The sequence below is a fragment of the Hippocampus comes genome, unplaced genomic scaffold (genome assembly GCF_001891065.2).
Source record: "Hippocampus comes isolate QL1 unplaced genomic scaffold, H_comes_QL1_v1.1 scaffold41, whole genome shotgun sequence".
In the NCBI taxonomy this organism is placed as follows: Eukaryota; Metazoa; Chordata; class Actinopteri; order Syngnathiformes; family Syngnathidae; genus Hippocampus; species Hippocampus comes.
The window spans coordinates 3453746-3468024 of NW_017805153.1; the positions used below are offsets into that span (position 1 = coordinate 3453746).

Sequence of the window (14279 nt, forward strand, 5' to 3'; positions counted from 1 at the left end):
TCTCCTATTACCCCGAGATGGGACCGTCTGGTTGCAGAAAATCAAGCTCGGTGCTGTGGTGAGTCGTCATTTTCATGCACTTTGAATTTGCATTGTATCGTATTTTGAAGGCATTAAACATTGCCATCGCGATCGGAGTGTTGCGGCCAGATTAGACGCTCCTTGTGTTTCTTATTATATTTCGAAAACGCCACGGTTTTCATGCAGCTCATACCATATTATTTCGTTGTATTATTTCCGCCACACCTTAAATGCCGGTCCCTGAAAATATTGTCTGACATAAACCAGTCCGTGGGGCAAAAAAGGTTGGGGGCCCCTGCTTTAAAGCACTGACACAAAAAAAAAAAAACATGCATGCTGAACAATGGTAATATTTGTATTTGTATGTATGTTACAGGGAGGTGGAGAACTGGCAAAGTACACGTGTCTGATCTGTGAGAAGGCGTTTAATTCAGAGAGTGGCGTCAAGTACCACATAAGCAAGACACACTCACAGGTGGGTCAATGACAGTTGTAAACTTTACAATCAGATGTAAACTTTAAACCGTCAGACAATTTCTGTCTAGCTTATTTTGTAATACCTTAAATATCCCACGTGGTTTAAAATGACAATTGTTTTAGTTGATTGTTGCCAATGTAGAGATTTTTTTCCCACTATAGTACTGATTATAATCCAATCATTTACTGCTTCCGAAGAATATAATTGACAAGTGATGTACATTTTTACACGGGTTGGCTTGGAACAGGGTCTCGCCCAGCTTGTCTGAGAAATTCAGGTTTTGTGAGCCACTGTGATGACTAACAAATCCCTGTAGATCGCAGCATTGCATTGCGTTATACGGATATGAGGTGAGCATAGCTTTTGAGTTGAAGGTACAGCATAAGGGGTGAATCTCAACTTGTCACGTTGATTATGAGCGAGAGAAATGCCAGCACGGTGGAAGTCGTACAGCTTTCGGCACCTTACACTTGACCAGAGTATGTACAGTAATCTGTCGTTTATCGTGGGTAATGGGGACCAAAACCACCCGTGATAAACGAAAATCCGCAAAGTAGCGACCAATTAACATATATATAAAAAAAATAGCCCCACGTAGGCCTTTGCGCTTTCGAGCACAGAGCGCTCACAGACACGCGCGCACACACACACACACACACACACACACACACACACACACACACACACACACACGCACGCACACACACATTCTCGACATGTCTCAGACATGTTTATGATTAGTCAATTAAGGTTGTTTAGACAATTAAGGATGGAGAGACCTGCTTTTGTTCTTATAAGTCTCTCTCTCTCTCTCTCTCTCTCTCTCTCTCTCTCTCTCTCTCTCTCTCTCTCTCTCTCGCTCTCTTTCTCTCAGCAACACACATACACTCACCTGAGCACACGTGCAGCACACACACTTGCCCCACGTGGACCTTACACGCTTGAGCAGAGTGCCACACACTAGCACGCATAGTAAACAACACTTAGACACTGATTTTTGCGGACTTCAAAAAAAAAAACAACTTTAAATTTTATTTATTTATTTTTTTATGATTGTTTGAAAAAATCCAGGCGATGCACCGAAGCCACGATAAACGAACCGCGAAATAGCGAGGGATCACTGTATCTCTATGCTGTAAACAATGAATGTGTCAAAGTAGCTTGTAGAAGGTGGGTACCGTGGCCGTAAAAAGATGACAATTCATAAAGTGAATGCCAAATAGGATATAGAAAAGCCATACTTCAGAAATGCATTCTGTGATACTCATGACAGGTTCCTGATTCATATATGGTTAAATAATTCATCCTTTCATCACCAAAAGCGCTTTCTCTGGTCTAATTTTTGTTCTTACATGGTTGGAGCTATCACAAAAGCAAAAAAGTCTTTGTAGCGAAGTCACTGTTCTGCTTGACATGTTTCTTTTCCCAATAACATATTTTCCTCTGCTTTATGGTCACAAACCAGCCCATGTTCTAGTGTTGATTACGAAAGAATGAAAAAAAGCCCAAAACAAACGTTTTTTCCTGGTAAAAGTAGAGAATCTTTCGTGCTTTCCTTTGGTGGGTTCAGTGCTGATGTTGTCACAGAACACAATATTCTCTGGGTCTTGAAAGATCATCTGAAATGCTCTAAAATGGCTGGCAATATGCGGACTTGGATAATGTCTGACAGTGAGTGGATTAAATAGTCACCACTTTTGGGCACCTCGGGGTTACACCAGTATTTGTCTGTATACAAACATATGGTCTGCGGTTCTATTTAAAGTGTGAAAGTCCTTCTGTTGCACCGGTTCCTTCTCGAAAGCTTCTAATCAGCTCTAACCATGTTTGTATTGCTTCAGAATTGGTTCCGTGCGTCGGACGGTGAAGGGATTTCCAACAACAAGAATAAAGCACTGGACGACTGCGGCATTAGGGAAGAGGTGAGGAACGGTGCCAGCACTGGTAAAAAGAGGGGTCGCAAGCCCAAAGAGCGCCCCCCGGTGGTTGCTCCTCTCCAAACACAAATTGAAGCACCAAACCTCGATCAAAACTCAGCAATGGACTCGACCCAGTCCTCTGACTCAACGCAGTCCCCCACGCATAGCCCTGACTTTACGGACATGACTGATCCAGACCCGAACCAACAGTCCAGTGGTTGCTCCGCACGACAAAACAAACCGAAGAAGCTGTCGTTGTCCGAGTAGCTCTGCTTTTTTTTGTCAACAAAGGAACCACGGAGGACGCCTGCTCCAGATGCGATTGAACTTTGCGAGAACCGAGCACTGAGGAAAAAAACATGTAACAGGACTGTTTCCATTGCAGTTATCTCCTTTTAAGGCACCTATTTCAGTTCCCACACTCAGCAGGATTTTCAGAAATGAAATCTACGACTTCCGCATTGTTGACTTCCACAGTGAGGACATTTTCTCAGCAGAAAGGTCGTTGCTTCAGGTTAGAGGCGTGTCATTCGCTCGAAAAGACTCATGTTCACAGAATACATTTTCTCTAGCATGGTAACGTCATGTGCGTTCACATTTCTTTCACAGTTATACTCTGTACATAAGCACTTATCTTTATCGAGTTATATATTCCAATCAATGATGCCGTCACATTTATACATTTAACAAAACCGCCATTGATCATTTGTGTTCAAAAATGTTTTTCTTCATGTTGTTTTCAGTCTTTCGTGTTCAATGAAGCACATCACATTTAAGCTCAACTTTTTTTCCAAACATTTAGTTACATTTTGTCTGTGTACCACTTGAAGGGTATATCTGCTTTGAAACCATCATTAAGTGTGCAAAAACAATTTAAACAACTGACCTTAGTAAAGAGAGAATCTAATAGGGATTTTTTTTTCTATACAGTGTCAACATTTGAATCAATTTCAACAGAAAAGGAAGAAGCTTGAAATACTGTCACTAAAGCCAATTGTTTGACTGAAGGAATAATTCTTTTGAAGATCGTTGCACTGTTGCAGCACAATCAAGTAGGGTAAAAACAACTTAGTTTTTTTTGTTTTGAAGAAGCCGTATTTTGGCGATTGCTTTATCTTAAAGAGGTGAGACTAGAATGAAAATACTATCTTTTGTAGAGGTTTAGGAAAGTGATCTTTTATCATTGCAAATCGTGATTCGCATATAATAATATATATGAACTTACACCTGGATGTTCAAAGATATTGCATTGCACTTTAACCCTCGTTGTTCCCCTCTTGTGATTTTGCACTCCAAGATAGTAATTTAATATAAACTAGTAGCTGTCACACAGGAACAGAAATACTTTATTCTCGGGACAGATTTTTAGATTCTATTTGCAGCGATAATGGACACCTTTGCATCCGTCATCAAGCATGACTGTAACGTTTGAACTCACCACACAAAGCCATACCTGCCACCTCATGTAATGATAGTTTTCGACTCAGTTTTAAAAGAACTATAAATCCAATCTTATCAAATCACCACATCGAAAAGTGTGCAATATCAGAGAATAGTAGAGGAGATACTTGAAACCAATGATGAAGTGAGCAAATGAGAAGTGCAGAAAAGTTGATGATGCTAAGATAGACCCCTTGACCACTTATTACTCGACCTTAAGCGATCTGTTAGAATTCAGCAGGTCTTCTGAAGCCCCACCAGTTTGCGCCTCATAATGTTGTTTAACACCGTCATTTCAATCAAGTCGCGATGCCACCTCTGAACTAGAGCGCAATTAGAATATATATTGACACTCATGAACTTTTTATAGTGTAAAAGCTCAGATGTTTCTCCCTTTTTAATCAAGGTGGAGTTGATTATGCATGTCTCTCTCTCTCTCTCTCTCTCTCTCTCGATGGGATGGACCACCTTCCTCTATCCAGGTTTAACTGGTGAAGATTTATGAGACAAGCACTGATTATTTCCATCAAAGTAATCGAGAATGTGTGTGTGTGTGTGTGTGTGTGTGTGTGTGTGTGTGTGTGTGTGTGTTTTGAACATTTAGCAACTTTATAATGACCGGGAAATCAAAAGTTTGTAATGCTCTCTGTTGAGTGTCACAGAATGAATTGCTTGGTACTCATGTCATTCTTAATGTCCCATTTTCCGGGCAAACTTTGGTGTTCCCATATGATAGTTTCGCACCGCTTTCACCTGGGTATTTTATATTTTATTACACCCTTTACTATCTGTCTTCCTATGATATGGAAAACGCATATCTATCCCGCAGTGTGTGCTAACCGCAACATGTTTACAGAGTAAAGCAATACATCATGTTTAGCTGAGTTTGTGTGCTTGCTGATATTTTGGTATTGATGTCTTCTCACAATCGTACAGCTTTTCTCAATTACAGACTTATTGTTTGTTTGCTCTGACAGTGCTTTTTACCACATATATCGTAGGCTTATTTGTCTGCATACACTGTTATTTTGTCATTTTTGTTTACTCTAAGGAAGTTGTTTTGTTTTTTTAATCTATATATACACACAGTGACAAATACATAGGGATTGTCCTTTATTCTTATTCAATATGGGACAACAAGGCATATGTATATGTGTTTGTTTCTGTATTTAGTGCACTTACTATACCATGAAATAGGCTTGAAATAGGAGTGTTGTTTGAGCTTTCTAGTAACCTGGACTGTGTGTGGTGTGACTTTTGTAGCCGGACAACAGCTGACTCAAGTGTCTTCCCTTTGTTGTTTCCTAAAACTGAGGCGAGTTCACAGAAATCCAGTCAAGACCGTCTCAGAATTGTACACCTTTATTCAGACGACTTTGGGTGACTTTGTATGCTACCTACTTTGAAAACAGTGAAAGGCATCTGCCTATGGCGCAGGTGTCATTATCGTGGGTGAGAGTTTAAGAGATGGTGTTGTAGCTCACAATGGTGATGTAGTAAAGATAGCTGAAATAAAGCTGTGTTGTATCTAACAGAGGAGGCTTGCTCCCTCCTGTGAGTCTGGACTGTTAACAGTTTTCTCCCAAACGTATTGTATGAACTGTTCCTTAACCTTCAACTAAATAATAAAGTTTTGTTGAAAAAAAAAAGTAAAACAATATTTGTGATATTTGTCTTAGTACTTTCCCATAGTATGTATTATATGACACGCCCATGCACAATGCTTCTGTTCTCATCTTACTTACACCAAGGAATTTTATTAAGATGGAAAGCATCCATCCGTTTCCTACACCGCTTGTAAACATCCTCACATTTATACTTTCAGACAATTTTCTCCAAGAGTCTTTATTTGCCTAACATGGAGTTCCAGGAGATAAGCCGCACAAGTATGGGGAGTACTGTATCAGCTAATTCTGGGGTTATTATAAGTGGCCAATCGGTTGCATCTAACACTACTATCATAAGTCTCCTCAAAGGCGTTTCCTTTCTGTTTTAATTTTTTATTTTATTGTTGGATGTATTTGCTTCTGACACGTTCCATGCACTAACATGCAAACTACATACAATGTGTGTAGTACACAAAGACGATGCTCAGAGCGCTGTGGGCTCTAGAGGGCGCCAAAAACCGGCTAAAAATTCACCGTCAGTATAATTTCAATACTGTACTGTACAATCAAACGAATTATCGGCAATAATTCTCAGTATCAAGTCAAAAGAAAAGAGAATTAAATTAAAATCAATGAGCGAAGAAGAACAAGGTGAATTCATTTGAAATCAGACATCCTGCCCGCGGGGGGGCACAGTGGGCGGCTGGTGTGCACGTTGGTTGACCAGTCTGCAGAATCGCATGGACACTGGAGACAGTGTCTTTGCATTGGCAAACTGGAGTGGTGGTTCTCCTTTTTAATTAAAGGGGACCAGAGGGTGTATTCCAAATACAGTACACACTCCTCAGCCTCCTTGGTATTCAGGGATGCTGCAGAGGAGAGTCCATCGGGAAGTAGAATCTTTTATAAAGTATATCTCTGAGTGTTATTCAAAAGATTCATCTGCATCACGTTGTCAGAACCATCAACAATGAAATTAAAGCAAAACCCATCGGGAAAAAAATCCTCTTCGAAATGTAAACCCAACATCTGTCAGTCACAATTTACGAATCCGATACTGATAATATACTCTGAATGGTCGACGCAAACAGTGAAGTTCATTCTTTGAGGGGATGTCATTACCTTATACAATGATCCTGGCATAAAACACGCGCTGATAACAGCGTTTTCAGTGAAAAAAAAATATTTAAGTTGTTTTTATCCTTGGCAACGTAAGATGGCTACCTTCTGGCTTCAGCCGCGAGGGGCCTACTGATAGACCATTCATATTTACGTCCCTGGTTGCCACATACAAATAATAGAATCAATCTGCGTCACGTTAGATATGCAGTTATGCCTACACTGTTTAATACAATCTAGACTCCCCTGAAAATGTCCGTTGTCAAAACAGGAAATATTTTTGTTTCAATGTACGTGGTCTGGGCCTGAGGTACCATTGTGTCAACTTCGGAAAAAGCTGAAGTCTTCTAGCCAGGCACTGCAATGCACAGTAGTCTAGCCAATGCTGTTGTTGGGCGAGCGGAAGTGCACTTGGTTTTCATTCTGGGTTCTGGGACTTGTCGTTCATCGTGGATTCGGTGCCGCTGTGACAGTAGCATACTGGCACGCCTGATGCCAACATATCCCACAATGCTACGGGGCAAAAAACGTACTTTCAACATATGATTGGCAATGGATTAGCAATGTCTGGCGTTAGCAGGGAAGAAAGGCTCTCCAAACTGGAGCCAGTCGACAAAACTTCCAAAAGGTAAGACACCTCACGATTTAAGACGCTCATCTTAGAAACTGAAAATTAATGGTGGGGAATTTATCTTCCGCTGAAATAATCACGTACAGTTGTCATCGGGGAAATATGATATGGCATAGTCACGTACACACACTTACTCCCAACCAGTTATTATAATGGCAGCCTCACTTGAAAAAATAAAACATGAATAGAGCACGATGACATCTTTGAACGTTATTTATGGTGTGAAAGTGTCAGAATTGCCTCTTGTATTTGTTAAATATAGTAACATTAAATTGCATTCAATCGGTGACCTGGTGAAATGTACCTGGAATAATTGCGTTTACATGTAGTTTTTCAAAATGTTTATATGACGAGGGAACATGTGGCTCTTCATGTTGAGCCTTTGTATAGCATTCTATGGTGCTCGACTAGGCCACAAGATGGTGTTACTGCATTGATGTGTTACCTGAGGCTTTGCTCCCATTTCAAGGTAATGACTGGTTGACTTCCCATAAGGGGGTAAAGAAAGAAGTTTGATTTGCTTTCAGCTTTGGGGTTCACATTCATGGTCCAACAGCAAAAAAACAAACAAAAAAAACAAACAAAACATAAAAACGACAATGATGCCTTCCGGTATGACTAATTAGTTCCGTTCCCACTGAAATGAATGAAAATGCCCTTAATCTGTTCCAAAACACAACAAAATAGCACTACATAAATAGCAGGAAAAGAAAGAACTAGACAGTTTTTGTCAAACTTTATTCTTCATTTGTGCTTGCTCTTTCTGGTGTGCATGCGTGGGTTCAGTATCAGACAGGCTCTACCGTTCAATGAGATACGTCTCAACTCCTCATCTCATCAGTACGGTACTAATATTAGTTGTTCTTCGCAATGTCTTTTAGCAACGTTTGTGTTCAGGTATCTTTTGCTAAATGAGTAAAAACACCACCAGGTAGATGCTACTTGCTCACCCTTGTGTCAATTGTGTTTCCCGTTGTTAACATTAAGCTCATGGAAGATATTTATTGTTTTTAAATACATAATTCTCTCTGTTGTATGTTTACTTTGACTGGGACTTTCAGCTGAGAGTGACAATAAACAACATGGAGGCTCTTTTTCAAAGAATATTTACTAATGCCCCTTATTGTAAATACAGTTGAGTCATCTCCCACCATATAGCGCTTGTTTCTCAAGTTTCTGCCCGCAAGTAAAAACAAAAAATAGGCCAATCAATGGTGTATCCCTTGAAAAACTCATCAGTATTGATGCACCGACAATAATACATTTTTTTTGTACTATTGCACCCCTCTTGAAAAGTACTTTAGAATAATGCAGGAATGACCGTAAAAAAAGCCCAAAGTTCCTCTGTTCTTGGCATTTCGGTTTGGCAACACTGCTGACCCATTATTTCATTTGATTGCAGTCGTCTGTTGTGATGCCTTGAACTGCAGCGACTCTCAGCACTAACACTTGATGTTTTAGGAAGGAAGCAGCTCTTGTAACATATCTGCAAGTCTTTGGTGATTGATGCATGTCTTACTCCGATATTAGAATGTGACAATTCATTTTTCCCCCCATCCTTGTAAACAAATATAGCTCTATGTGAGCATATTTATTTGTTGGTGTGTTTTGACGATGGCGGGAGAGTTGAAGAAGAGGTGTCAGCTGATGAGAAGGGCGGGAGTGTTGGATTTCATCATGCTGTTTATGAAGTGTGTGTGTGTGTGTGTGAGTGTCCTGAGGCTTTGCTCCCATTTCAAGGTAATGACTGGTTGACTTCCCATAAGGGGGTAAAGAAAGAAGTTTGATTTGCTTTCAGCTTTGGGGTTCACATTCATGGTCCAACAGCAAAAAAACAAACAAAAAAAACAAACAAAACATAAAAACGACAATGATGCCTTCCGGTATGACTAATTAGTTCCGTTCCCACTGAAATGAATGAAAATGCCCTTAATCTGTTCCAAAACACAACAAAATAGCACTACATAAATAGCAGGAAAAGAAAGAACTAGACAGTTTTTGTCAAACTTTATTCTTCATTTGTGCTTGCTCTTTCTGGTGTGCATGCGTGGGTTCAGTATCAGACAGGCTCTACCGTTCAATGAGATACGTCTCAACTCCTCATCTCATCAGTACGGTACTAATATTAGTTGTTCTTCGCAATGTCTTTTAGCAACGTTTGTGTTCAGGTATCTTTTGCTAAATGAGTAAAAACACCACCAGGTAGATGCTACTTGCTCACCCTTGTGTCAATTGTGTTTCCCGTTGTTAACATTAAGCTCATGGAAGATATTTATTGTTTTTAAATACATAATTCTCTCTGTTGTATGTTTACTTTGACTGGGACTTTCAGCTGAGAGTGACAATAAACAACATGGAGGCTCTTTTTCAAAGAATATTTACTAATGCCCCTTATTGTAAATACAGTTGAGTCATCTCCCACCATATAGCGCTTGTTTCTCAAGTTTCTGCCCGCAAGTAAAAACAAAAAATAGGCCAATCAATGGTGTATCCCTTGAAAAACTCATCAGTATTGATGCACCGACAATAATACATTTTTTTTGTACTATTGCACCCCTCTTGAAAAGTACTTTAGAATAATGCAGGAATGACCGTAAAAAAAGCCCAAAGTTCCTCTGTTCTTGGCATTTCGGTTTGGCAACACTGCTGACCCATTATTTCATTTGATTGCAGTCGTCTGTTGTGATGCCTTGAACTGCAGCGACTCTCAGCACTAACACTTGATGTTTTAGGAAGGAAGCAGCTCTTGTAACATATCTGCAAGTCTTTGGTGATTGATGCATGTCTTACTCCGATATTAGAATGTGACAATTCATTTTTCCCCCCATCCTTGTAAACAAATATAGCTCTATGTGAGCATATTTATTTGTTGGTGTGTTTTGACGATGGCGGGAGAGTTGAAGAAGAGGTGTCAGCTGATGAGAAGGGCGGGAGTGTTGGATTTCATCATGCTGTTTATGAAGTGTGTGTGTGTGTGTGTGTGTGTGTGTGTGTGTGTGTGTGTGTGTGTGTGTGTGCGTGTGTGTGTTTGTGGAGGGGGCCGGGGGGCGGAGAGAGACTGGTGAAAAGAGAGTGCTGGATTTCATCATTCTATTTGTTTGTGTGAGAGAGTGTGTGTGACTCTTGTGTAAAACACTGACAGACATAGAAATCCCTGCAGGGGCAAAACACAACTCCCCTTACTCCCTCTTCAACCTTCTCCAAGCTGTCGAGTATTCAGACGCTAGCTTAGAATAATAACTTGTTTGTTCCTTCTTGTTTTCCCCCCAGCCTTTTGGTGCTCTTTGGGCGGCCCCCGTCGCGGTCCTCCTGCTTCTTATTTCAGTCCCAGCTGCGCCGTGCGCATGCACTGTCAGGCACAGATGACGCGCGCGTTGACGTACGCGCGCCCGCGGCCCGGACAGTCTTTGGCGAAGCTACCGCTATTAATACTGCCTAATGAAGTTAGTTGTTAGGGCGGGTCGTCCTCTTGCATTCGCTGTTGGTGGGTAGGAGGAGGAGGAGCATCCAGGGACCAGTGGTGCTGTAGTTGGACACAGAGCTCGCCGCGGTGCCTCCCTCCTCTGTACGCGCTGCCCTGCTAAATGGAAGGAAACGGAAAGCATGTTGTAAAGTTTCGTTTCTTCTCCAACCTAATCCTCAGCACTCCCGTGTCACACACTGTGACTCACTTTTGATGTGTTACATGACAAATGCAGCAGAGTGTCTATGTACATATGAAAGTGAGTGTGGCTGCCTGCGTTGAATTAAATTAAAGTGGTGGAAGTCTCCCTCCTCTCTCCGTATGACCTCCCTACCAAATTACTCAGGAGCCAGAATATCTGGCTGCTGGACACTGACATCTGATGGCCGGTAAGTGCACTTTATTTGATCAATTTGCAATATAATATTGTCTGTGCATGGTTGTCGCTCTACACGTGCCCTGCGATTGACTGGCAACCAGTCTAGGGCACAGTCTGCCCCAAGCCAGCTGGGAAGCGCTGCAGCAGGATAAGCAGTATAGCAAATCGATGGATGGCATTTCTCACTTATTCTTGTCTTAGAGGACTGTATATTCCTCTTTGTACAATACAACCCCCCATCGAACATGACTGTACGCTCTTCTTGTATGTGGCGCTTGTAACCTGTTGTGTTGTCGTCTTCACTGGCACAGTATGTGAGTGGATTTTTGCAGTTCTGGTTTCTTTTCTCTGTTGCAATATAGAACAGACAGCTCAACTGGTCTGAATACTGTAATTGTGTGGTTCGGTACAGTGGTGCCTAGAAGTACAAGTTGTATTTGATAATACCCCCCAAAAAATTCTATTTGTGTTTTTTAATAAGGAAAAATAGCACTCTATAATACTGTACTTTATCCAGCCATAGAGTAATAACGCTTGAATGGAATCTGAAAAGAAGACCCCCCCAGTTTATGCATCATGATTCAATGCCACCATCCAATTCATTGTGCTGCTCCTTCTGCTGTGCCCTCCAGAGCCACCCAGAGGCAGTACAATATAATCATACAGACAAACCAAGTATTGAACTTGTTGTACAACTAGTTCTGAAACTGCCTCAGTAACATTCTGTTACATCAGTCCTGGGGTAGGAAACTCCGGTTTCTCGAGAGCTATATCCTGCCTGCTTTCCATCGCTCTACTTCAACACACTTGATTCAAATGATCAGGTCATCAGCGGGCTTTGTAAAAGCCTGAAACAATCATCATCAATAGAATCAGGTGTGTTGGAGTAGGAAGAGATCTAAAGCAAGCAGGATATGGCTCTGGAGGAGCCAGAGTTCCCTAGTCCTGTATTAGTCATTTTTCGTAGCGTATGAGGAATCTATGGCTGTGGGTATTGTTAAACTCTGTTTACATGTGTTGCTCCACCGCTTGGGTTCAAATATCCATTGCTTCTGAAATCTAAACCAGGGGTAACCAACCATTTTTGACCAAAGATCTGAATAGCTTTGCTCACTAGCTACAATTGCAGACTGCTGACCGCTAACAACTGACTGTGATGCAGGTCATCCGCCACCATAGGTTAAAGGTGACCAACTTCTTTATTTTCTTTTGAATAACTTTTTTTGTGAGCGTGAAACTGATAGGATGCGTAGAGTGCAGTGTACACTAACACACACACACACACACACACACACACACACACACACACACGCGCGCGCATATATATATACACACACACACACACATACACATACACACACACACACACACACACACACACCAATAGACACTTTTCCCCTCACCCATTTCCTCCTAAACCCCCCTCATGATCCACTTGGGACCAGTCCACTGACAACAGGACACGATCGACTGGTTGGGCAATCCAGGTCGAAACACATGACTATTGATGTTAATTTTTCGCATGGAAATCACGTATTGACATATTTTTTGTTAGCATGAAGATAAGAACTTACCTTAGGCAAAGCTATCTGTTTGTCTTAAATACACATGGCTTTTTCTGTGTACTTTGGCAGCAAATTTCAACCGGGGGTTTCAGTAAACAGCTTGAAGCCTCTTTGTCATTAATTGTTTAGCTATCAAACCGTTGCTTGTTGTAAAGTGAGTTGAGTTTGCTGCCACCATCCAGCCCTTGTATCTAAAGTTTGAGCTCTCAAGACAAAACAAAAAGTAGGGTGGAGGCAGCTCGTGTCTCAAAACAACCCATAAGTCAGGTCACTTGTGTCTCAAGGCATCACCGTATCAGCTTTGTGACGCGTATGCTTTGTGTTAATATTATTTCAAACGTGATATTGACCAACTTGGCATCCACCTAAATTGTAAGTAAATATCCTTTAAAAAGCATTTTAAACTGAGTTGTTTCTGAAAGTGGTAACCTCATTGGGCTTGGTGCAAATGTTTTTTTAGTTGTTTTTTTTTAATAGCATTGTTCAATTTTAATAGCATTGTGCAGTAATTATTACAAGACTACAATAAATGTGGAGATGTCACTCGTGACTAGGTTTAACTCATATAGAGGTGTCAGCGATGAAGCAACACAATTAATAAGATGAAAAAAGAAACTTGTGAAAAGGCGAGGTAATAACGATACAGCCCTGTGTTATATTTAGAAATGTTCTTTGCTGTTTGTTGTTGACCTTGAGTAAGATTTGTGCTTCAAGGTACCCCTGGCCGCTTTCTTTGCACCGTGACTGATCATCGTTGTCTACACTGTAAGGCATGTGACTGCAAATACAGAAGTGTTTAACTCAGCATATTCAGCGGCGCCATTAATCTTTTATTGCACACTGGTTTGGTTTTAACGGATAACCCACCAAGTGGCTGCTGCGTGTCCGCTCTCACTGACTCCATCCGTGCTTGTTGACCCCGCGCTGATAAGATAAACACTTGTACGCTTCACCTCTGAACACTCCACACTTACCTGAGGAGATGTGTTGCCAATATAAAGGTGGGTAGACTGACTTGTGAGAAAAACATCGAGTGGCCTGCATTTGAGTGCATTTGTACAGTGGCAGTCTTCGGAAACAATGGCAGCCAGCTTTTTGCAGTCCTCTCTGGGTGAAGTGTGGATGTCTCGGATAATTCAGTAAGTGTGAGCCTGACAAGATATGCAAGTTGTGAAAGTGAAGTGTTGAAACTTGCCATTCGTATTTGTGATCTTTTAGCTTCTGTTTCGTTGCGCGTCTTCAACTGTATTTAGACTGGACTAGAGATGTCCCAATTAATGTTGTTTGCAACTTCTGTTTTTACTTTGGAAAACAATGACTGACATTTTTTTCTATTTTCTCGTACGTTACGGACCAAAAGAGTAGCTGCATCGTGACCATTTTCTTTCTTCTGTTTCATTAATTGATTGGAAAAAAATAATCATCATATTATTTCATTACTTAATATTTGCACCGTCACTCTGGACTTATTACTGTGAGTAACATTGCAATGTTGAACAACCCAGTGGCGGACCCTGAGGGCCAGCAAGGCCTTCTCTGCTGGCCTAAACATTCTCAGAAAAGTAAATTTACTTTTCTGAGAATAACATAAATTTGTTATTTTATTTTCATAAATATGTTAACAAAATTATTCTCTGTATTCTTTACGTCACATTAT

General features: G+C 40.9%; 2 protein-coding genes across 10 annotated transcripts in view; both read left to right on the forward strand.

Annotated features, from left to right (window-relative positions):
- Positions 1–5504, forward strand: part of znf512b (zinc finger protein 512B) — a 33395-nt gene extending 27891 nt beyond the window's left edge. For all 4 annotated transcript variants that reach the window (XM_019868418.1, XM_019868419.1, XM_019868416.1 and 1 more), the window contains exons 16-17: positions 398–496; positions 2341–5504. In XM_019868418.1, the coding sequence (XP_019723977.1) occupies positions 398–496; positions 2341–2685 (444 nt within the window). In that variant the 3' untranslated portion in view covers positions 2686–5504. The remainder of the gene's footprint in view (positions 1–397; positions 497–2340) is intronic.
- Positions 5505–6944: 1440 nt separating this feature from the next.
- uckl1b (uridine-cytidine kinase 1-like 1b) overlaps positions 6945–14279 on the forward strand; it is a 45753-nt gene continuing 38418 nt past the window's right edge. The window contains exon 1 of one of the 6 annotated variants that reach the window (XM_019868521.1): positions 6945–7212. In XM_019868521.1, the coding sequence (XP_019724080.1) occupies positions 7127–7212 (86 nt within the window). In that variant the 5' untranslated portion in view covers positions 6945–7126. Of the gene's footprint in view, positions 7213–10738; positions 11068–13298; positions 13762–14279 lie in introns of those variants that run through there. The other 5 variants (XM_019868525.1, XM_019868523.1, XM_019868527.1 and 2 more) reach the window with 5 other exon arrangements.